We start from the raw sequence: 23,993 nt of genomic DNA on the forward strand, positions 1-23,993 counted from the left end.
ATACCTGAGCCTGTTTTTTTTTCCCCACTTGTGAGCCTTGTGTGAAGCCAAAGCCCCAGGCAGCGGGGCTGAAGCCCGAGCTGAAGCATGTAACTTAGCTTTGCAGGGGCCCCAGTGGTGCAGGGCCCCAGACAATTGCATATTGCTTGCCACCCCTAATGCAGGCCCTGCACTTCTGGGGGAGGGATAGCTCAGTGGTTTGACCTGCTAAATCCAGGGTCGTGAGTTCAATCCTTGAGGGGGCCATTTAGAGATCTAGGGCAAAAATTGGGGATTGGTCCTGCTTTGAGTAGGGGGTTAGACTAGACGACCTCCCTAGGTCACAGAATCAGGGACTCAGAAAGTACCATGTTAAAAGTATGTAAAAATTGTGAATCATTCGTCAGTGCACCTGTTGGACTCTGCAAAATGGGCTACTTTGAGTGAAAATTGTTTTGTATCAAAAATCTGAAAATTTGTGTTTTTGCAGGTTTGCAAGGGAAGAGTAGCCAAGTCACTGATTTCCCATAAAACACGATTGATGGGGATGGGGGGGGTTGAAATGACAGAAAACAAAAGAGACTGGAAAACATTGTGTGAAGTTCTGTGACACAAAAATTGTGAATTTTGCCCACCTAAAGATGCACCAACACCTTTCAGGTAAGTATTGGAACATCTAAGGTTAGCTCTACTGGTGGCATGTCTTAATCTATATAAAGTCATTCCTTTAGTATCACTGTTTGTAATGATATTAAAGATCCAGCTAATTCCTAAAACCAAGGGGGCTACTTTGTTTTTAGACAGTGAGAAAGATCCATGAAGCCTTGTGAGCTCTGACCTAAGGTGTTCACGACAGTCTGGAATTTGCAGAATATTTCAGACCCCGAGGTTCTCCTTACAAACATCATCCATTTATTTCTTTCCCCAGAGGTGAAAACAGCAGGACTCAGCAGTTCTGACAAACTTGCCATTCTCCAAGGTAGCCCTGGAACCACAGAACCACCCAGTCCCAAAGGTGAACCCGGAGCTGTAGGACTGAAAGGTACATCTCTGGCCCTGAGTGAGACGCACTGCAAGCTATCCCTGAACAGGCTCCTCCTGAAAAGTGATATGCCTGGTTTGACACTTCATGAGTTCTAGGAGTTGGGGTGCACAGTTCCAACATCTTCAGTTGGGACTGGAAAATACGTTCAGTCTCCTGGGCTGCAGACTGGTAGTAATGCACCTTTGGAAACAGACAATCAGAGCCGGGGTTCTGAGCCTGGGGATTACAACCTCTCTACCCATCCCACATTACTAAATGGAAAAACATCCCAGCTAAATGGGAGGGGTGTCCTGAGCACCAGGTATGGAAAAGGTTGAGAATCCCTATCCAAACCACCCACAGGATAACAGCAACTTACAGACTGTATCAACCAGATAAATTTACACAGAATAGAACCCACAGGAACTATTCTTGAAATCCTAACAGAGCCCTCACTCATGAAATATTCTGCTTGAACTCAATGGGAGATTAGCTTGAACAGTGGTAGCAGGGTCAGATCAAGGCAAAATAAAAGGAGAGTAGATATTGTGACTCAGTCTAGCCATGCCCTCCCCAGGTGACATTCACCCTGTGTACACAGTCAGCGAAGGGTCTACACACCACTTACATCCTGCTTCAGCTTTTATTTAGTGGGCTCAAGCTCTGCCTAGACCTTTTGCTAGCCTTCTGCCCATGGATGAATTCACCCTTATTGAGCAAATTATTAGCTGTTAGAGCCTTTTTGCCAAATCCATGCTGCTCTGGAATTAGCAGGATTATTCTTCCTCCCTGGAGTACTAGTAAATGGATTTGGAGGGGTTTGGTTTTCCCAACACCAGGGCAAGGTTAGCACAATGAGCAAAGTGTGACAGATGCATGAAACAAAGATTTCAGGCTCTCTTTCTTTAGGGAAAGAGGAAGCCCCAGAACACTTGGGACAATAGGTAAGAACCTCTGCCCTCTCCTGTATACAGAGATTCATTTTTAAAGTGTTAAAGTAACATGGAAACACAACTTAATCATTGTACACAGTTCTCTCGGCTATTCTCCTAAGTGATTTTTTCCTGAACGGTGAAACTCTTGAACCAACTTAGATATTAACTAACATGTGGCTGTCCAGATGATGCAACATCTGCAATAATTGCTCATAGGTTATAGCTGGCTGTAACAGGGCAGTTTGACTCACCACTCTAACGCCTCCTGCTGGTCACTCCAGGAATTAGCTCAGTGCAGCCATGGAGCATCCCTGCAGCAGGTGTCTCGCCCATTGTCTGCTCTGTTGTCTCCACCTTCTCTCAGGGCCGCCCAGCAGATTCAGGGGGCCTGGGGTCTTCGGGGCACTTCGCCAAAGACAAGGAGCGGAAGGACCCCCGCCAACTTGGAGCAGTAGAAGCAGCAGCGGGTCCTTCACTCTGGGTGTGTTTGGCAGCACTGAAGGACCCGCTGCCAAAGTGCCACCAAAAATTCTTGTGGGGGGGAGGGGCCCTGAAAACTCTCATGGGGGCCCCTGGGCAAATTGCCCCACTTACTCCCCCCTCTGGGCAGCCCTGCCCTATGTGGCTGTCTCTGGACCATGGCATCCTCTTCAGGAAATAGCTTCCACAGCCATGCCCCCCAACTCCATTCTCCCCACTTTTGGGGTAATCGGCTGTCCTCAGTCCAGTCCCACCAGCAGTGGGTAACTGTAGTTCCAAGTCTAGCCTGTCCCTCAGGGGACAACTGCAGTCCTTTTTGTTAGCTACTCCCCTTCCAGCAGAGCAAAGGGGGAGACCCAGACCTGCCCACTACTCTGGACCCTGGCCCAGGGACCCTTGAGCAGCAGCCACTTGCTGCCTTCCTCCACTCCCCTCTTCTGCCTGCCTTCCCTGGGCCACCTCCCCATAGTCCTTAGCACCCACTCAGCCTGTGTATCTAGGCCTGCAGTTTGGCAGTGGTCAGCCAAAGCTCCCATTACCCTGCATGCTGTCAGGAAGTCAGTCCCTCTACCAGGAGCCAGTCCTTCTCCTTTGGTGGTCAGGGAGAAACTGATCTCACCTCTACTCAGCAGCCTTTTTATAGGGCCCAGCCTGGCCCTGATTAGCTGCCCACAGGCCCTTTTTAATTGGCTGCCTGTCTGCACAGCCTCACTGGCCTCCTTTAACCCTTTTTCCTCCAGAGTGGGGCAGTCACCCCACCACAGTGGCCCATGTCCGAGTATGTAACTATGTAACTAAAACCCCAGCTGTATAGGATATATGGCACAATAGGGATGTATGTATTTTACAAGCCTATCAAAGGTCAACCACGCCGCCCACCCAGCACAGATGTTATGAAGCAGTTAGCGAATGCAGCCTGAGGTTGCATTCACTTTCTGCTAGTGCACGGTGGAGAGAATACATGCTCACCTGTCCTGAGCTTTACCTCTTCCCCAGCCCTGGATCCCCCACCTCACTGGCAGGCAGGTTCTAGTGTAAGGAAAATTATGGTGCAATCAGCTGTCCCTAACCCTCTTCAAAGAGCAGACGAGATCTGCCCAGTGAGATGCGTCTCATCTAGTAAAGTCAGGGGTACAATTGGGACCTTACGTCCAAATAACCAGGTTTAAAGGCCTTGTCTACATTGCACTTTTTCCTTAAAATTTCCAACTGAGGTGGCTCCACCAGGAGAAGCAGCAGTGGAAGCACTATAGGTCACTGCTTGTGGCCAGGGGGTTGGCAAGACAGGCTCTGAGAGGGGTCAGAAGACATGGTGCCAAAAACTCTTGCACAGCTACTCTACATCAGCGCTGTCACCACTGGCAGAAGTGCATCCTTGGAAGAACAATGGTAGACAAACGGTTTTCCCATCCCATGAAAATCTGAGGTTTCAGAAAAAAACATCCTGTCCCAAATTGCGATGAAAAGTCAAAGTCTCCAATTGTCACAAAACTGAAATTCTTTTTTTTTTTTTAAAGTTGGTTTGGCACTGTCAGGCTCTGAGTTCTAGGTTGTTGGGGACACTGGGGCATGGCCACTAGGTAACTCGAGGGGATGGAAGACCACAAGTGCCGATGAAGCCCCCTCGCACTAGGCCCAGGTGTCCTTGGCCCCCCTCCTGCCTGGAGGCACTCGCAGCAGCTCTGCGTACTAGGCCCAAGTGTCCTTGGCCCCCCCGCCTGGAGGCACACACAGCAGTTATGCTGAGAATCTGCAACAGTATGTTGCAGAGTCAGACTGCCTGAAACTAAGCAAGGCCAAACAGGGGAGATATGGAAGAACAATGCTGAATAAAGCAGCTTTATGTATAGTTTAACAAATGATACAGAGAATCAGGGAACTAGCTGGGAACTGGATTAGCTGGCTATATGGATACTTAGGGCAGCTTGCTATTGGATAAGTATGCTGGGGAAAAGGATGTATAAAAGCCTGTGTAACTTCCTGCTCTGTTGTGCAGGATTTGAGATTTTATTCTCCCTGTACCTTTTTGCAGCTGCAAATAAACTTTTCTGTTTCTCCACCCCGTTGTGATTATTGGGTGTAGCACACCAGGTAACGAACCACTCAAGCTGTTGGTCAGCCTCTCGGCACTGGGTGCCAGCAACAAGGTGATCTTGGCTGATTGTTGGAGCCATGGTCAAGAACAGGTACCAAGGGCTGAAGCCAGCTGTAGACTCGGCATTGGCTGAAACTGGGGTCTGAGGACTGGCTGTGCATGAGAAACAGGATCAGAGTCTGTAGACAAGCCGAATCAGGATCGGAGCTAGAGTCTGGATGCAGGCCGAAGCTGAGCTGGAGTCAGTTTGAGGGGCTGGGGGTCAGGAGGCAGGTGCAGGTCAGGAACAGGGCTGAAGCAAGGTCAGAGTAGGGCACAGACAAAGCTGGAGTGGGCTGGAACAAGGTTCAGGCAAGAATAGGAACCAGATCAAGAGCAGGCTGGAAGCCTGAGGAGACTAACCCCATGAGGCAGCAGGATGCTCCCTGGCCAAGTAGTGGTGTTGTACTGACTAACTTACGGCTCCTGCTCTGGCAGACTCAGTGAAATACCTGTGCCACGGGTCATGTGACCCAGGCCCTGCCCAGGGATAGGCTGTTGAGGTATGCCTGGGGGCGGGGTCACTGCAGGCTTTGCTGGAGGGGTGAGTCATAGCAACTGCAGGAGCAGAGCAACTAAAAACACAGTGCTTCTATAATTGCAAAATATTCTGTTTCAATTTCAACTTTTGGGTTTTTACACTATAAACATCCATCTCCCACTGAAAAGTCTTTCTGCGGAAATAAACTTTGTGTTTGATTTAAAAAGTATCCAAACAGGACATTGACAGTTTCTACACTTTTTTTTGCAAAACAGGAAATTCACCAAAACCAACCTTTTTCTACAAAAGAAGTTTTGGCTTCAACAAAACTGCATTTTTTGATTGAAAAAACATTCCACTGAAAATTCCCAGCCAGCTCGAATGTAGATGTTATAAGCTAGACTGAGGAAGCTGTTTGCAGTGCATATCAACAACTTTATTCTGCCTCCTTACTGATGAACATTACTATAGATTCCTATATGCCAGTCCATAGAGTTCTTTAGATTAACTATCTACATAACATAGACCTCTCTTACATGGCACTCCCATAACAGACTCAGCTAGAAGGAGAGAAAAAGTATAACTAATATTTTAGAATCTCTGAATAGAACTTAAAGTAGCTTCCTCATGTATATCAGTGTTGTAACTTCAAAGTCTGAACTCTCAGGAACTTCCAGGGCTAGTAGCAAATACCATTTAGCCCATTAATAATCTAGAAATCTCTTTTCCAGTGGTCCATTTCTACTCCCAATGGATCCCAAGATAATTAGACTTTAAAAGTGTAAGTGTCCCAGGACTACCGAGGAGGCTTTGTGATCTTACACTTGTGTAACTTTGGAGCTACAACCCCACATTTGAGGGGAGAAGGAAAATTTCTTTGCTATAATTATTCTTTGGGTTAGGTTTTTTGCACTTTTTATTTTTAAATAGCCGCTCTTTGAAGTCCTGGGGCAGATGGGTTCATGGATTTCCTTCCTGGTATCTGTATGGTTGGTTTGTTCTCTTTTGAAAGCAAATTGTTCTGGGAGTGAGAACGTGTCTGCAAAGGGCAGAAAAAAGATGCAAAATGAGAATCATTTAGGGTGGGCTATAATGCGCCTTTGCTTCCAGGTTTGAGCATGGGGTGCTGCATAGATTTACCCTTCCAAGAGCAGCCCAGGGAAAGGATTGCACCAGGTGGGACATAAGCTATGCCACCCCTTTACTAGATTCAGATGAATCTTCCTCCATCCCTGGTGCTGGCTCATCTACCTTCTTCAGTGACCTGGAGGACTACAATAAAGGCTTGGTCCATTCCCCTTTTCTACATGGGGCAGGAAATACTGATAGCACAGCTACTGCACCAGGCACCCAAGATTGGAGAAGACCATGCAGAGGGTTGTTTTATGCACTCGTATGCCCCAATGCCATAACATTAGGTTCAGTTACAATATGGACCTCAAAAACCATTTTCACTGTCTTCCTCCTCCTACACAGGAAAGATGGAGCTGGAGAATATATACCGCGTGAAAAAGGTGAGTTTCATATTCTTATGAGCCTGTTATCTCATATTCTGGTAGCATAGCTCGGTCACTTTGCAGTAGCTTAATGTAATTCAAGTCAGCTCTTGTATTTCTAATGCACCTACCCCCCGTGTAGCTCAGTGCAGCTGTGCAACAGGGGAGCAGTGGAAGGATTGTGCAATGCACTTTGGCCCTGATTTCACAAGGGCTGAATGCCCACAGCTCCCGGTGAAATCAGGTGAGAGCTGCAAATGAAGATCAGATGCTGCAATTTTCTAACAAGAGCACAACTGATCCATTTCCTCATATCCACATAACTCTTTTGATCAAGGAAAGTCCTTCAAGTATTTACATCTTCCAATTATAGGTCTTCATCCTGCCCAGGAGCAAAGAACTGCAGAGCGCCGTTGAGCAAGGGGTACCTCATGAGCAGCTGGTGCACCATCTACCCCTGTGACTATACGCCATGACTGTCCGGTGTGACATGGACCTGGATGGCAGAGGATGGATTGCGAGTACGAATCAAGAGTAAAAGAGCATGGCCAAGCACTCTTTAGCAAACCAGCCTACTACTCCTGCTCTAAAGTGGGATTGGAGCCCTTAGTACATGGGTTTGATAATAAAATTTGTTGTGCAAGCAAATTAAATATATAAACAAACATACTATGGAATATTATCTAAATTAGTTTTAAATTTAAAATTTGGCTTAAATATCTACAGCTCAGGGTGCAAGGGCCACACGTAATTTAAAAAAACCCAATTGCGACCAGTGTCTAAACTAAAATCCTCCTGAGTTTACCCAACTCCTACTCAGATTAAAACTATCTAGGGCTTTACAATTTAAAACCAACGGCCCAGATCTTCAAATCAGTGAACGTTAGGAGCCTACATACTTTTGAGGATGTGGGCCAACACCTTTAATTGAACCCACAGAAGTGCAAATAGCCCAGTACAGATCCCTGAGCAGACTGATCCCATCGAGCACTCTCTCTCAGCAGGGAAGGAGTAGCATGCTGTGCTAGCTGAAAAATACATTTTTACCAAGTGCATCACAGTGAGCCTGGACTCCACTGTCCAACTTGGATAATAGAGTGGCTTTAATGGGGGTAAAATGTATTCAAAACCTTATCAAAAATACCCACATCAAAATCTGTCTGCCTTGCCTACACAGCGTGATGGGAGAGCAGAAAAGTGGACCCGAGCTAATGTTGTCTAGGGTGACTAACGTTAACTGTGCAGTTCCGCCTTTTTGAATGTTAATTTTGCGTTTTATAGCATTAGTAGTTTGAGAAAACCAGTGTTCTCCTATGGGATTCCTCCACCAAGTCCCCTAAATTTAAGTGCCAGGTTAGCAAAGATTTTTCCCTTGCAATTACTGTGGATGCTACTTTTGGTCAGAGTTTTAGTTACATTTCTTCCTTATAAGAGTTGGTGTAAAGGCTGATTGTGTCATACAGGCAGTTTCTATCACTGTGCACAGGTAGGTAACACAATTCTGGGCTATGCTACCACACACCACCCTGACCATTAGCCATGGGGAGCTGAGCTGAGTCATGGGAAACAAATGGATTTGAACAACATGTAATGCGCTTATTCCCTTTTCAGGATCCAGACCACTTTGCTGCCTTCCACCTGAGCCCTGCTCTTTTCCCTGCAGGCTTTCCAGAGATGGGCAGATGGGTCAGTGGATTTTTTCCCCGTGACTGGAACTCGTAGAGGAGATGTTTTGGAAACCAGCTGACAGAATTCTGGCTGGGGAAATCACAATATCCACCTGTTAACATCGTTTGGTAACTAAATCACTGATGTATTTTTTTCTTATGCTCTCCACGTGGACTGAGTGAGACAGACCAGTAGTGGTTCTGAAACTGCAGCCAGCAATACCCCAGCAAAGAGACTGAAAAACAGTCCTACAACCCCTGGGAGAAGATATGTAATGGGGGAGATCCTCTAGGCCAGCAGACAACCAGCTCTTAGCTCCCTGCAAGAATCCCTGGTGCAGAAGAGGATATAGGGCATGCCAGGCTTAGATGCAGCCCACTCCAGGGCTGGGAAGGTGTATGCCCTGTATGGTCCTGTTCCCTAGATAATCCGGCTGTAAAAGATCAAAAATCTTGAGAAGCTAGCTACAAGCTGTGCAAGCCTCAGGGCATCCCTGACTCCAGTGGGGGGCTGAATTGCCCCCTGACAGTTCCAAGATTGGGGAGGGGAAACACAAGCCAGCCCCTCTTCCCTGCGCTAGGCTTTGCACTGGCTGACGGATGAATTGGGCCCCGACTGCATGATTTACCTACAGCTACGCCCTGGGAGTGGGGTGGAGCACAATCAGCTGGTTCAGAGTGAGGGTGGGCGGGGGCCTTGCATCTGTCCCACCTTTCCCTGTCCCCTTGGGAGCAATGTGCCTTCCCAAGGGCACAGGGAGTGAGCAGTCCCTGAGCACAGGGACAGTGTTTGTGACAGGCTTTTGTATGTCTCCACCATGCATCTGCACAAGAGACAGCCACAAATCTTGCCTTTAGATTATAAGCTGTTCAGGGCAGGGCATCCCTCGGGATCTGTATTGTAAAGTGCCATGTGCATTGATGGCATAGCTCATAATGATCCTCTGCTAAATCAGTGGAGCCAGCCAGGAGAGGAGCTAGCATCTCCTTCTGCTCAATGTATCATGAGAGAGAAGAGACAGATAAAGCTTCTCTCTCCTTAGTTAGAGACAAAGTGCTTTGTTAATGGGCAGGTGTGACTCAGTGTATCACAGTGAGGAGAGACCTAGAATTCCAGTGTCGCCCTCAGCTTTCCTTCTTCAAGAACAAAGAAGAAATCCCACTCAAACGAGATTCTCCAAGCAGAAAACATTTTTATTTCAGGAGAAGCCTCCATAGGAAGCCGGTGCTCACCACAAAATGCACCTGGGAGGGGAGGGTGCACAGCCCCTACCTCACACTAGGGAAGAGGCCTGAATTTCATTTCGGAGAACTTGTAGGAATATTCATTCCCAATACCCTTGTTCCAGAGCACACCATGACCAGGACGATTATGGGCTCCTCGTAAATACATCCCATTCAGGTGGGAGTGATGGCAGCTATTGAACCACCAGGCTCCTTGGAAGGTTTGTGCACAGCTACCCGAATCCAGATCATTGTCACGGTCTGGGGTTGAAAACTTACTGTTCTTCTGGTAGGTTAATGAATCCCCTGTAACAACACACAGACAGGGTTTAAACTTTTTCCTTCCCCTTAATCCTGGGTCAGTTAATTCTGAGGATTTAATCACCTCCGATGTTGCATCCTAGTGGTGCTGGAGAGAGGCTGCCATTATGCTCTGGGCCTACTTGAGGGTGCGGGGGTGAAACTGTGTTTAATAGCCATTGCCAAGTTTGGGGTGGGAAGACTAGGAGGGAAAGACTAGAAGGAAAGTAAAGGAGGGGTGGGAGATGAGGCAACCAGTTCCTATTCGCCTGGCTGGAGGAAAGTGAAGGGAGGATGAGTGGCCCAGCTCTACTTGGTTTCCCCACAACCCAGCTTGAGGAAGTAGAGCCAGAGACATGCACCAAGCTCTTCAGCTTCAGGTGGGGCAGTGGAGGGAAAACACTCTCCACCATAGTCCTTGATCATGGAATTGCACCACCCAAGGAGTAAGTCAGTGCTTCTGCTCTGACCCAAAGGGTGACATGATGCACTGAGAGAAACAGGACAGACAGAATACGTGAGTACCTTCTGGTTCCCTGGCCTTATCAGCATGAGTACCTGAGCACCTCACCTTGGGGAGTGAAGAGACAGGGTCAAGGACCCTCATTACTTCCTTTGGATCAGGCCAAGGGCCTGTTCTGCCTTGCAGGACCTGCCCCTGCTGATTGGAATGAGGTTTTTCCCACTTGTTCCTGTTTAAATACCTGCCCTGTGCGACCAGGACGTGGTCTGGAAGGTCTCAGAGGACGGGTAGAAGCACTTTTCCCCCCTTTCCTCCCAGTTCCATGATGAGAAGCTGGAGCTTTAAAGGGACAATTGAAGCCAGAGCTTTACAGAGACTATGTTAAAATTAAAACTTAAGGTGTTTTTTTCCCCTTAATTTTATGAGCCTGATGCTGCAGCCCTGGGCCAGTCTTTAAAAGGGTAAGATTTGGTTTGTTTCTGCTGCAGGATGTCCTACATCTCCATTGGATGGGCACGTTTTTCCTCTGCTGTGAGCAAGTACAGCACCTACCTGCATCACCTGCCACCATGTCCCCTAGAATCAGTTTGTATTGCTCAGATTCTCCCAAAATGTTGAATGACTTGTACTTGGCAAAATATTTCTTGTTTTCGAAGTCTCCGAGGTCAATGCGCAGCTCGTTATTTCCTGGGGAACACAGGAGCTAAGTGAAATATTCACTACATTCTATCACTTTGCACAATGCTGGGTTTATTTGTGAGGACCCTCACACACCTGGGCTTGACTCACCAGCCTGTGCTGACTCTGGGACTGCCTTAGCTAACCCAGTTTCCATCCCCCACTCTCATCTTTCCGTTGGCAAACAGAACCCACATCTAACACCCTTCACCCAGGCAGGAGATCAGAATATATAGTGTCCATCCCTCTATGGCCTCCGCCAGCAAGACACACAGGTATTTCTGTCCTGGCTCCATTGGTTCCAATGGGGGACTCTGTCACAGTGATTAGAACAGGATTTTGGATCTCAGGGTCAAATAGGAGCTGGAGTGAACCAGCAGGAACAAGGGCAAGGGCAGGGAGAGGGAACAGAACCAGAGACAAAGCTGAGCAGAGTAGCAAAGGCTGGGTGCCCTGATGTATTTGGAATCCCACAGTGTAGCTGGATATTTTGCTACCTGTTGACCCTCTTCTGGCCAGCAAGGATCTGACAAGTGTTTCCACCATTCTGTCTACTAGAGTTCATGGAAAGCAATCCTCAGGGAATGATGCTGCATAGAATCACAGAATCATAGAATATCAGGGTTGGAAGGGACCCCAGAAGGTCATCTAGTCCAACCCCCTGCTCAAAGCAGGACCAATTCCCAGTTAAATCATCCCAGCCAGGGCTTTGTCAAGCCTGACCAAAAAAACCTCTAAGGAAGGAGATTCTACCACCTCCCTAGGTAACGCATTCCAGTGTTTCACCACCCTTTTAGTGAAAAAGTTTTTCCTAATATCCAATCTAAACCTCCCCCACTGCAACTTGAGACCATTACTCCTCGTTCTGTCATCTGCTACCATTGAGAACAGTCTAGAGCCATCCTCTTTGGAACCCCCTTTCAGGTAGTTGAAAGCAGCTATCAAATCCCCCCTCATTCTTCTCTTCTGCAGGCTAAACAAGCCCAGCTCCCTCAGCCTCTCCTCATAACTCATGTGTTCCAGTCCCCTAATCATTTTTGTTGCCCTTCGCTGGACTCTCTCCAATTTATCCACATCCTTCTTGAAGTGTGGGGCCCAAAACTGGACACAGTACTCCAGATGAGGCTTCACCAATGTCGAATAGAGGGGAACGATCACATCCCTCGATCTGCTCGCTATGCCCCTTCTTATACATCCCAAAATGCCATTGGCCTTCTTGGCAACAAGGGCACACTGCTGACTCATATCCAGCTTCTCATCCACTGTCACCCCTAGGTCCTTTTCCACAGAACTGCTGCCTAGCCATTCGGTCCCTAGTCTGTAGCTGTGCATTGGGTTCTTCCGTCCTAAGTGCAGGACCCTGCACTTATCCTTATTGAACCTCATCAGATTTCTTTTGGCCCAATCCTCCAATTTGTCTAGGTCCTTCTGTATCCTATCCCTCCCCTCCAGCGTATCTACCACTCCTCCCAGTTTAGTATCATCCACAAATTTGCTGAGAGTGCAATCCACACCATCCTCCAGATCATTTATGAAGATATTGAACAAAACCGGCCCCAGGACCGACCCTTGGGGTACTCCACTTGATACCGGCTGCCAACTAGACATGGAGCCATTGATCACTACCCGTTGAGCCCGACAATCTAGCCAGCTTTCTACCCACCTTATAGTGCATTCATCCAGCCCATACTTCCTTAACTTGCTGACAAGAATACTGTGGGAGACCGTGTCAAAAGCTTTGCTAAAGTCAAGAAACAATACATCCACTGCTTTCCCTTCATCCACAGAACCAGTAATCTCATCATAAAAGGCGATTAGATTAGTCAGGCATGACCTTCCCTTGGTGAATCCATGCTGGCTGTTCCTGATCACTTTCCTCTCATGCAAGTGCTTCAGGATTGATTCTTTGAGGACCTGCTCCATGATTTTTCCAGGGACTGAAGTGAGGCTGACTGGCCTGTAGTTCCCAGGATCCTCCTTCTTCCCTTTTTTTAAAGATTGGCACTACATTAGCCTTTTTCCAGTCATCCGGGACTTCCCCGGTTCACCACGAGTTTTCAAAGATAATGGCCAATGGCTCTGCAATCACAGCCGCCAATTCCTTCAGCACTCTCGGATGCAACTCGTCCGGCCCCTTGGACTGCAATATGGCAGTGACTGACTGGCTGGCACTGTGATGTCTCACCTTCTAGAGAAGATATATCCATGAATGCTCAAGGTTAGCCACTGCTAGGAAAGGGACAGTTTGGGGGAAACTCAGGTGTCGAATATTTGCTATTCAGACACCATATCAACCTTCAGGTTGAAGCAACCTTGACTGGAGCCAGCAGCACTAGATTGCTATCTATTTCACTTGCTTTTCCTGGAAGAGCTAAGTTCTAAGACATAGGCGATGGTGATGGTGATTCTGGCAGCAGTTTTACCACTATTGGCCCAGTGTGGAAGGCACTGAACAGGGAGTCAGGTCTAAGCTCTATTCACAGCTCTGCCACTAACTTGATGTATGAACTTGGGCAAATTACTTCCTCTCTCTGCACCTTGCTTTATGTGAACAGATACCCTTCTTGATAAAGCATTCTGAGATGTACAGATGAAAGTCACTATGTAAGAGCTACTGTAAGTGTTATGATCACTATAAGACATGTTGCAAAGAAGGGGATTGGAGGGGTGGGCAGAAGAGATTTTAAGAAAAACCGCATCCATGATTTCTTTACCAAATGATGTCAGCAGGTGAATATTGTCATTTCCCAACCAAAATTCTGTCAGCTGGTTGCCAAAACCTCTCTTGTAGGAATCCCAGTTACGATGAAAATCCACTGACCCATCCACCCGTCTCTGGAAAACCTGCAGGGAAACAGGTTGGAGGCTGGTCACATTCATTTTAGTTTTGTGAGACTGGCAGTTCAGGTTCCTCCAGGGTAAGTTGCTCAAATAGTGTATATTATGGTTAATCAGAATTAGACAGCCCATCATTTTAACTTTCTTGTCATTAGCTCTTCTAGAAAGGAGAGAATTAAATTTAGAGTCCTTTCAATGGGCCTCATCTTGAGATCCTTATTCAATTTTTACTCAGTCTTCCCTTAGTTCTCTTCAACAGGGGTTTGCCTTAGGAGTGCCCAAGTAAAAAAAATAAAATTTTATTTTATTTTTTTTAATATATATAAGAAAGAGAGAAAAAGAGAGAGAGAGAAACTTCCCTTGTACAGAACTGGTATTTGGCAGAGTAAAATTTGAATAAGAATCTCAGATTTGGGCCAGTGTAAATTAAAGTTGACAAAAGCCAAATCTACCCACAATTACAAAAATTCACTTCTGTCAAATACTGAGTTTCTCGTGTAACCCCCATGCTCTTACACCATGGCATTTTATTTTATTTCAATTCCATAGTAAGGGAAGGCTGTGATGCGGAGGAGGAACAGATTTGTTGGAAGGTTGCAAAGTCAAGCACACAGAATTAGGAAATGTCAAATTTAAGTTTGCCCATGCAACCTTAATTCAGCTCTTGAGAGTCCAATTTGGGTACTGAGTGAGCCACAGATCTCACAGGAAAAAATGGTATTTGATTTATGTAACTGAAGACGGTATATTAATGCATACACACAAAGGTGCTGAATTATATTATAGAGCCACTACAGTTTTCATTCTAATTCTGAAGAATCCAGTTGATACTTACTACATATGGGAAACTCTCTCTGAAGATTGGCAGGAAAAGAGGTGTATATGTGTGCGCTAAAATTCGGGAGTGTAAATGTTATGCTGAAATCCTCCATTGCACTGCACATGTAACCCTTCTGCCAGGTGGAGTTGGCACCAATAAGGGCCAGGTTCAAAATCTAGGGGTTCCTCTTATAACAATACAAAACAGAACAGGCCTAAACCCTCACTCAGGAATCTTGGAAAACTAACCAGCACCGTTAGGTGCCTCTAATAGGCAATACTTCCACACTTGCAAGCTTTAATTTGGGAGAACACCACAACCACAATTCAAAAATAACATGTAATTGTAAGTAAACACCCATCCCATAGTGCACTGGGAAGTGTCCTTTGCCTCAGTTTTCCATCTTGAGGTATGAAAGTCTGACCAATGTGTGTCTGTTTAACACGCTACTCCCTCTGCTGCACCCCATTCACAGTTGTCTAACTTGGCTGTCATTGGTCAGCAAACACCTAGATTGCACAGGTGCATCCACATGCATTCACCTATCACCTCGGAGGTGTAGGGTGGCGTGCATTGAACAATGCCTCCAACTGCCCGGCAACTAGTTCCCGGCTGCTGCCACGGTTATCTCCGCCATTGTTGTCCCCTTGCTGCCATCTCTACCATTCAGTACCATCTGAGATGCTGTGTTCTGAGGTTCCCCATTTAGGCCCAGCTCTTAGGGATTTCACTGGACAGGGGGGACCCTCCGTGCTGCTGCCTCTTCACGGTCTTTCCCTGCAATGTTGTTCCCGCACCAGCTCTAAGGCTTGGCCCCTACACTTGCTCATCAGTGATTTCAGCTCTAGTAATCACCGAGCAGAAACAAGGAGCTTCTGTTGGGTCCAATCAGCTCTGGCTTCAAACACTGAAGAGAACATAAGAATGGCCAGGCTGGGTCAGACCAAACGTCCATCCAGCCCAGTGCCCTGTCTGCTGACAGTGGCCAATGCCACTGTCCCAGACTGCCCCAGAGGGAGTGAACCTAACAGGTAATGATCTAGTGATCTCTCTCCTGCCATCCATCGTCCCCCTCTGACAAACAAACAGAGGCTAGGGACACCAGTCCTTACCCATCCTGGCAAATCGCCATTAATGGACTTAACCACCATGAATTTATCCAGTTCTCTTTTAAACCTTGTTATAGTCCTAGCCTTCACAACCTCCTCAGGCAAGGAGTTCCACAGGTTGACTGTGTGCTGTGTGAAGAACTTCCTTTTATTCGTTTTAAACCTGCTGCCCATTAATTTCATTTGGTGGCCCCCAGTTCTTCTATTATGGGAACAAGTAAATAACTTTTCCTTATTCACTTTCTCCACACCACTCATGATTTTATAGACCTCTATCATATCGCCCCTTAGTCTCCTCTTTTCCAAACTGAAAAGTCCTAGCCTCTTTAATATCTCCTCATATGGAACCTGTTCCAAACCTCCAATCATTTTAGTTGCCCTTCTCTGAACCTTTTCTAATGCCAGTATGTCCTTTTTGAGATGAGGAGACCACATCTGTACACAGTATTCAAGATGTGGGCGCACCATGGATTTATATAAGGGCAATAAAGATATTCCCGGTCTTATTCTCTATCCCTTTTTTAATGATTCCTAACATCCCGTTTGCTTTTTTGACTGCCACTGCACACTGCGTGGAGGTCTTCAGAGAACTATCCACGATGACTCCACGATCTTTTTCCTGATTTGTAGCTAAATTAGCCCCCATCATATTTTAAGAGAGGAGAATCAAATGGTGTCCAGGACTCTTTAGGCAGAGCCCGCACCATGAGGAACAGGAACACTTGGCACCACCCCGTCTCCTCTTCAATGGGATTTAGCATCTCTACCTCCTGCTTACCAAGGGAGAGTCAGTCGATTGCGACACCCTCAGTCATGGCATGCGAAGCACAGTTCTGCTGCTCTTTGATCGTACAACAAAGAGAACATTACCCCACATTGAATACTAAAGTGAATTGTAACCCAAAACCAGCCAAAATTGATCACTTTTGCAAAGCCAGTCTGGCTGCTGAAAACGTAGGCAGAGTGGGTATGTCCATACAAATACAATCTGCTCCTAAAGTCTTTTCTCCAGGTCACTAGATGTCAGGGGAAAGCTCATTCAGGCCCCACTTACACACATAACTAATGTTTTAATAGGGAACTCCCTGTTAGATTCACTGAAGAAAAAGCTGTGAAATAGGAATTTGCTTTGTATTTAATATTCATGCTATGGCTGTATATTGAAGACTCTGCCTAAGAGAACTCATTTTGAGACAGGCACACATTTGCATAAGCGTCCAGTGAACTTCATTACGCTCAGTTCTTACTTACAAGCCATCCCCCACCATCTGTGTCCATGTCACACAGCACGGTCATGGCAGCACAGCCTTCGGGGTAGATGGTGTACCAGCCGCTCATAATGTGCCCTCTGGCTAACAGCTCCTTGCAATCCTTTGCACCTGCAGAGAACAGGAATTTAAAACTTTAGTTTGCACCAAATGGGAAGGATTCAAAATTATCTTATTCTAATGATTTACCATTTTGAGATGTATAACTTAATTGAAAATACATGATTACTTATTTACAAAAGGCAAGAAATGTTTGAGTAAAAGGTTCTATAGCCATATAAATAAAAAGGAAACAAGGACAGAAGTGGGACTGTTAAGCACGGAGAATGGGGTAGAGATTAAAGATAATCTAGACATGGCCCAACACCTAAACAAATACTGTGCCTCAGTTTTGAATGAGGGTAATGAGACGCTTAGGTTTTGGCAGGGTGGTTAATGGCAATGAGAGTATGGAAGTCGAAATTACCACATCTGAGGTGGAAGTCAAACTCAAGCAGTTTAATGGGACCAAATTGGGGGCCCAGATAATCTCCATCCAAGAATATTAAAGAAACTGGAACATGAAATTGCAAGTCCAGTAGCAAGAATTTTTAAAGAATCCACAAACTCAGGTTACTGGTGCATTGCTAACAGAATACCTATTTTTAAGAAATGGGGGGAAAAGTGATCTGGTAAACTTCAGGCCTGTTAGTTTGACCTCAATTGTATGCAAGGTCTTGGAACAAATTTTGAATGAAATAGCTGTTAAGGACATAGAGGTAAATACTATCTGGGCTAAAATACAACATCGTTTTACCATAAGTAGATTGATCAGGTTGGTCTGGCAGACTTTCTTTGAGAAAATAACTGATTATTTAGACAAAGGAAATTAAGTAGATCTGATTTACCTGGATTTCAAGTAAGGCATGTGATACAGTTCCAAATGGGAAATTAGTTAAATTGGAGAATATGGGGATTAATATGAGAATTGAAAGGTGGATAAGGAACCGATTGAAGGGGAGACTACAATGGGTCACGGTGAAAGGTGAACTGTCAGGCTGGAAGGAGGTGACTAGTGAAGTTCCTGAGGGATCAGTCTTGGGACCAATCTTATTTAAAATATTTTAGTGACCATGGCACAAAAAGTGGGAGTATGCTAATAAAATCTGCAGATGACACAAAGTTGGAAGGTGTTGTCAATCTTGAGGGGGACCAGAATAGCATACAAGAAGACCTGGAGGATCTTGAAAACTGATGTGATAGAAATGGGATGAAATTTAATAGTGCAAAGTCATGCACTTAAGAACTAACAATAATAATTTTTTCTATAAACTGGGGATATATCAGTTGGAAGCAACAAAAGTAGGAAAATACCTGGCTATGTTGTTTGATCACAGGATGACTATGAGGTGCTAATGTGATGTAGCTGTGAAAAAAGGCTATTGTAGTCCTAGAATGCATCAGGGAAGGTATTTCTGGTAGAGAAAGGGAAAGGTTAGTACCACTATACAAGGCACTGGTGAGCCCTCATCTGGAATACTGTGTGCAGTTCTGGTCTCCCATGTTTATGAAAGATTAATTCAAACTGAAACAGGTGCAGAGAAGGTCTACTAGGATGATCAGAGAAATGGAAAACCTACCTTATGAGAGGAAACTCAAAGAATTTGGCTTGTTGAGCCTAGCCAAATGAAGGCTGAGAGGAGATATGAATGCTGTCTGTAAATACATCAGAGGGATAATTACCAGAGAGGAAGAGGAGTTATTTAAGTTAAGCGCCAATGTGGACACAAGAACAAATGGATATAAACCAGTCATCAACAAGTTTAGGCTTGAAATTAGACAAAGATTTCTAACCATTAGAGGAGTGAAGTTCTGGGAACAGCCTTCCACAGGGAGCAGTGTGGGCAAAAAAACAAACTGGCTTCAATACTGAGAATGATAAGTTTATGGAGGGGATGGTATGATGAGACTGCTGACAGTGGCATGTAGCTCACACAGGACTGCTAGCAGCAAATATCCCCTGTGGATGTTGATGGGACATTAGATGGGGAGGGCTCCGAGTTACTGCAGAGAATTCTTTCCTTGTGCCTGGCTGTTGGGTCTTGCCAAAATGCTCATGTTCAACTGACCACCATATCTGGGGTTGGAAAGGAGTTTTCCCCCAGATCAGATTGGCAGAGACCATGGGGTCTTTTCCACCTTCCTCTGCAGCATGGGGCATGGGTCATTTGCAGGTTTAAACTAGAGTAAATGGTGGATTTTCTGTAACTTAAAGTCTTTAAATCAAAATTTAAGGACTTCAGTAACTCACCCAAAGATTAGAAGTATATTACAGGAGTAGGTGGGCAAGGCTCTGTGGCCTGCAATGTTCAGGAGATCAGATAAAACTATCATGATGGTCCCTTCTGGACTTAAAATCTATCAATCAGATGATTGAACACAGATAGATTTTCCCCACAGCATTTTCATCAGGACTCCCATTTCAAAAGAATTAAAATATCACAATCTTAATGAAAATGAATTCCTCAGCATCACACTGAAAATCTGTATATGAAGTTTATAAAATGGACTCCCTTCTAGTACTTAACTGCTGTGGCAGAGGTCACCTCATCTGTTACTAGGCTAGAGATGGCCTTTTTCTCATAGGGGACTCTAGTGGGACTATTTCTGTGAGTAAGGAAAACAGGATTTGGCCCATTGTCATTAGCAGAATTTATATGGAATGGAATTCCATTAAATCTGTTGCTGCTGACACAGCATCAGTTATATGATCTCTGTTTCTCAAAAAGTGAAATTCACACACTTTCCTCTCTTCATGGAGCAGATATACACTGGACTTTGATACCTGAACGGGATAACTGGCCAATTATTATCGCAAACTCACCTTTCTTACACTGGATATTGTCCAGCTGCCTCACATCTGTGCAGAGAAAGAAACCCAGTGGAAGTGGGTTAAAACCAGAGAAAAGAGCATTTTTTTCTTAACTCTTATTCAGTTCTAACAGTTGTGTCTATTTTTCTGAGTCAAACCATTTATAAGAACACAAGAATGGCCATACTAGGGCAGACCAATGGCCCATCTAACCCAGTATCCTGTCTTCTGGCAGTAGCAAGTGCCAGATGTTTCAGAGAGAATGGACAGAACAGGGCTACTGTTGAGTTATCCATCCTCTGCCATCCAGTCTCAGGATCTGACAGTCAGAGATTTAGGGCTATCCAGAGCATGGGGTTGCATCCCTGACTATCTTGGCTAATAGCCATTGATAGAGACCTATCTTCCATGAACTTCTCATTCTTTTTTGAACCCAGTTATACTTATACTTTTGGCCTTCACACCATGATCTGACAATACGGGTTGACTGTGCATTGCGTGAAGAAAGTACTTCCTTTTGTTTTAAACTTGGAGTCAATTAATATCATTCGGAGACTCGTAGGTCTTGTGTTACGTGAAGGGGTAAACAACACTTCCTTACTCACTTTCTTCCCAGAATTCATGATTTTATAGAGCTCTCTCATATCCCCCCTTAGTCATCTCTTTTCTAACATGAACAGTCCCTGTTTTTTTAAATCTCTGGTCCATTGTCCTAATTGCCTTTGTTGCCCTTCCCTTAACTTTTCCAGTTCTACTGTATCTTTTTTGAGATGGGGCAACCAAAATTGCACTCAGTATTCAAGGTGGAGGTGTACTGTGGATTTATATATGCCTTATGATATTTTCTCTTATTATTTATCCTTTTCCAAATGGTTCCTAATATAGTTAACTTTTTTCACTGCCGCCGCACATTGAGTGGATGTTTTCAGAGAACTATCCACAATTCCAAGATCTCTTTCTTGAGTGGTAGCAGCTAATTTAGACCCCATCATTTTGTACGTATATACAGTTGGGATTATTTTTTCCAATGTGCGTTACTTTGCTCTTATCAACATTGAATTTCATCTGCCATTTTGTTGCCCAATCACCCCAGTTAGCCAGATCCCTCTTCGTTGTCATCTTTGGACTTATTTTGAGTAATTTTGTACAGTCTTCAACCTTTGCAATCTCACTGTTCACCCCCTTTTCCAGATAATGTATTTGTTGAACAGTACAAGTCCCTGTCCAGATCCTTGGGGGACGCCACCATTTACCTCTTTCCATCTGAAAATTGACCATTTATTCCTAACCTTTGTTTCCTATCTGTTAACCAGTTACTGATTCAGGAGATGACTTCTCCTACTCCATGACTGCTTACTTTGCTTAACATGCTTCGAAGGGACACAACCTCACACTGGTATGAAAGAGACTAACAGCTCTTCTGGGCCTGTTCCACGCTAACAAGATGCACCTGCAAGGCTTGTTCAACCTGGAGGAGGAGGAGCTTAAAAGGGGGAATTTCCCAAAGGAAGGGGTAGTGAACAGGAAGAACGCTGCTCCACCTAGAGGCTGCTGGTAATAGAAATAGTCCAGCTGAGGAAGAGACCGCCACAAGGCGCACCACTCCCAAAGCTGCCCTGATTGACAGCAAAGCAACACACCCCAGGAAGAGGGGTAGAAGGTAAACCATGCAAAGGGGCAATAGACTCTGAAAGACTAAGCCCTTAGAACTGGATATCCTGGGGCTGTCAGAGAGACTGGCCCTCTTTCCAGATGGATCCACATCTTTTACAAGGCAAATCATGGGCGGCAGGTGAACAAGCTGTTAGGAGAGGCTAGCCCCCTCATGACCCACCCCTCCCCCTCCTCTTCTGCCCCCACAGCCGGAGCCCAGAGCAGCACCCTGCCCCCTCCCGTGCACTCCCAGGTCTGGGCCTTGCAAGCACCAGCCCCAGCCTGCCTGCCCCAGCCTCTCCACCATGGAACAGCTGGAAGGGAACTGGAAGTAGGCAGGAGAGAGACTGGAAGCGGAGTGTGGACAGGGCCATACTAGTCCGTTTGGGGAGGCACAGCCTCCGCCCGGCCTATGACGCCCACCGTTCAATGAAGGGAAGGGAAGGGAAGAGGGCGAACTGTTCCTCTGCCCGTGTCCAACAGCCTCAGAGAGCTTCCCCATGCGCTGCCAACTGGGGGAGAGAAGAGGGCAAATGACTGACAGGGAACCCTCCCCCCCAAAACTGTCGAGAATGTGGGCAAACTATCCCAGATACAAAAAAAACACCCAACCAAACAAGCCTTAGAGCTGACAGAGCTCAGCTGTTCCGCACAGCCGGGGGGCCGGCGCAGTGCCATAAGTGGGCAGCAGCGATGCTGTTGAACCTGCTGCTGCAGTTGCTGCAGCAGCAGATCACCCCGCAGCAGGTTCAGGCCACCCAACAGCTGCTGCTGAGGGAACGGATGACCCCGCAGCAAGAGTTCCCAAAGGAAACGTTACCGCAGATGACATCAGCGCTATGCCCGTATGCGGGTCCAGGGATGCATGCTTCAACAGAAGGGGTCCCTCCACCTGTACCAGTGAAGTTCACCAAGAAGGACTTCAAGTAAGTGAAGTCCACCATCTTGGACTATCTGGATATTTCAGAAGAAACCTACCGCCAATGGTTTAGAGCCGGGAGCTACCCCAAGGGGGCACGACCCCGAATGGTAGCACGATGACTGAAAACACTCCTGGAAGCGTCTCCATCCAGAGGAATGCTCAGGGACCCAAGTGGCTGAGGCCTTTGTGTCTAGAGCAATTTATAAAGATTGCCTATGGAAGGCAGGGAGTGGAGACAATGGCATCTCCAAGGGAAACTATCAGAAGCAGTCAGGTTAATGGAGGAATTTGTAGAAGCCAAAGGGTCACTAAAGGCAGAATTACCTTAGGCATCAGCAGGACAAGGGACCTGGGCAGGGTGAGCCACAGTCCACAAGGAGGTGAATCCCAAAGGGGCCTCTCAGATGGCCACTTTGACACAGGGCAGGCCTAGAGGGTGAGTACAATGCAGCCAGTGGAACCGTCAGGCACCCCAGAGAACTGAAGCTCATAGACGAAGGTCCAACCAGCACCTCACAGGCAAGCTTCCCTCAAGACTAGGAAAGAGGCTAGCAACCCCAGCCCATTAATAGGCTATTCCTGTGGGCTGGCAGGGCACATAATGAGGGCATGCCCACTGATGGAGTGAGAGTACGCCCAGGTGGACGGCAGAAATCCAGGCACAGGAGAAAACTCCCCCTAAGTTGGTGGTCCCGGTGATGGCCCAAGGGAAGCTGGTTCAAGGACTCTTGAACTCTGGCTGCAGCCAGACAGTGGTCCGGACCTCCATGGTGGGAAGTGACACCACTCCCAAGACAACAATCTATCTTCAGTGTATCCATGGCAATGTCAAGACCTACCCCACCCAGCAACTACAGCTGGCAGTGGGAGCCCATACTGCAGTAATAACCGTAGGGATAACTGCAGCCTTAGCAGAAAAGTTGGCCTACCTTGTGATTACAGGCTAGGGTGGCTTTTTTTTTTTTTTTGCAGCAAGTATTTAATACCTAGGCCTGGGCCACAAGCAAGAACAGAGGCCAAGTAGTAACACCAGCTCTCCGGAGCTTGGCAAGCCTTAGGGAAACAAATGACCTTGGGGAAGAGATGTCCCAAGCAACACAGCTGCAGACCCCCACAGGGGAGAAAGAAGCAAACCATTAGGACCTGGAGGCTCTCTGATGGGATGGAAAGTTTTGTGCAAGAACAGAGGAACGACCCTATGTTAAACCGTATATATGAGCAACTGGTCCCCATAAACGGGGAAGCAGCAGTCTCAGGGAGGCGATCAATACCTGCACTTCGCACTCAAGAAGGAGCACTTGTACCAAATTGAGAAGAATCAGCAAACTGGGGGGGTGAGGGACCAGCTGCTTATACCATGCCAGTATCACCAGTCCATCTTGCAGCTGGTGCATGATATGGGAGACAGAAGACACAGGCCTGGATATTCGCTAGAGTCTATTGGCCACAGGCATACACCATGAAGTGACAAAATACTGTTCCTCCTGCCCAGCATGTTGACTAGCATGCTAGTGATCATTGACTATGCAGCCAGGTATCCAAAGGGGACGTGAATAACGTAGCTGAAGTTGACGTACTTAGATCCACTTACTGCGGCGTCTTCACTGTGGTAAGTTGACTGCTGCTTCCCCATCGACTCCGCCTGCGCCTCTCGTGGCGGTGGAGTACGGG

The 23,993-nt window shown here is 46.4% G+C and overlaps 1 protein-coding gene and 1 long non-coding RNA gene across 4 annotated transcripts in view; one reads left to right on the top strand and one right to left on the bottom strand.

Annotated features, from left to right (window-relative positions):
* Nucleotides 1-23: 23 nt before the first annotated feature.
* Nucleotides 24-8,169, top strand: LOC311532218. 2 transcript variants are annotated; one of them, XR_014714350.1, is made up of 5 exons: nucleotides 24-639; nucleotides 908-1,021; nucleotides 6,510-6,547; nucleotides 6,903-7,050; nucleotides 8,141-8,169. It is a non-coding gene; the product is annotated as an uncharacterized lncRNA (long non-coding RNA). The 2 variants fall into 2 exon arrangements; XR_014714351.1 differs by lacking the exon at nucleotides 8,141-8,169 and having other exon boundaries at nucleotides 6,903-7,073.
* A 1,200-nt stretch (nucleotides 8,170-9,369) lies between these two features.
* Nucleotides 9,370-23,993, bottom strand: part of LOC311532212 (ficolin-2-like) — a 53,657-nt gene continuing 39,033 nt past the window's right edge. For both annotated transcript variants that reach the window (XM_084650488.1, XM_084650487.1), the window contains exons 8-12: nucleotides 19,760-19,795; nucleotides 16,880-17,007; nucleotides 13,576-13,705; nucleotides 10,736-10,870; nucleotides 9,370-9,726 (exon numbers count right to left, since the gene is read on the bottom strand). In XM_084650488.1, the coding sequence (XP_084506614.1) occupies nucleotides 9,476-9,726; nucleotides 10,736-10,870; nucleotides 13,576-13,705; nucleotides 16,880-17,007; nucleotides 19,760-19,795 (680 nt within the window). In that variant the 3' untranslated portion in view covers nucleotides 9,370-9,475. The remainder of the gene's footprint in view (nucleotides 9,727-10,735; nucleotides 10,871-13,575; nucleotides 13,706-16,879; nucleotides 17,008-19,759; nucleotides 19,796-23,993) is intronic.

Source organism: Lepidochelys olivacea, assembly GCF_965140295.1.
Source record: "Lepidochelys olivacea isolate rLepOli2 genome assembly, chromosome: 16".
Taxonomy (NCBI): Eukaryota; Metazoa; Chordata; order Testudines; family Cheloniidae; genus Lepidochelys; species Lepidochelys olivacea.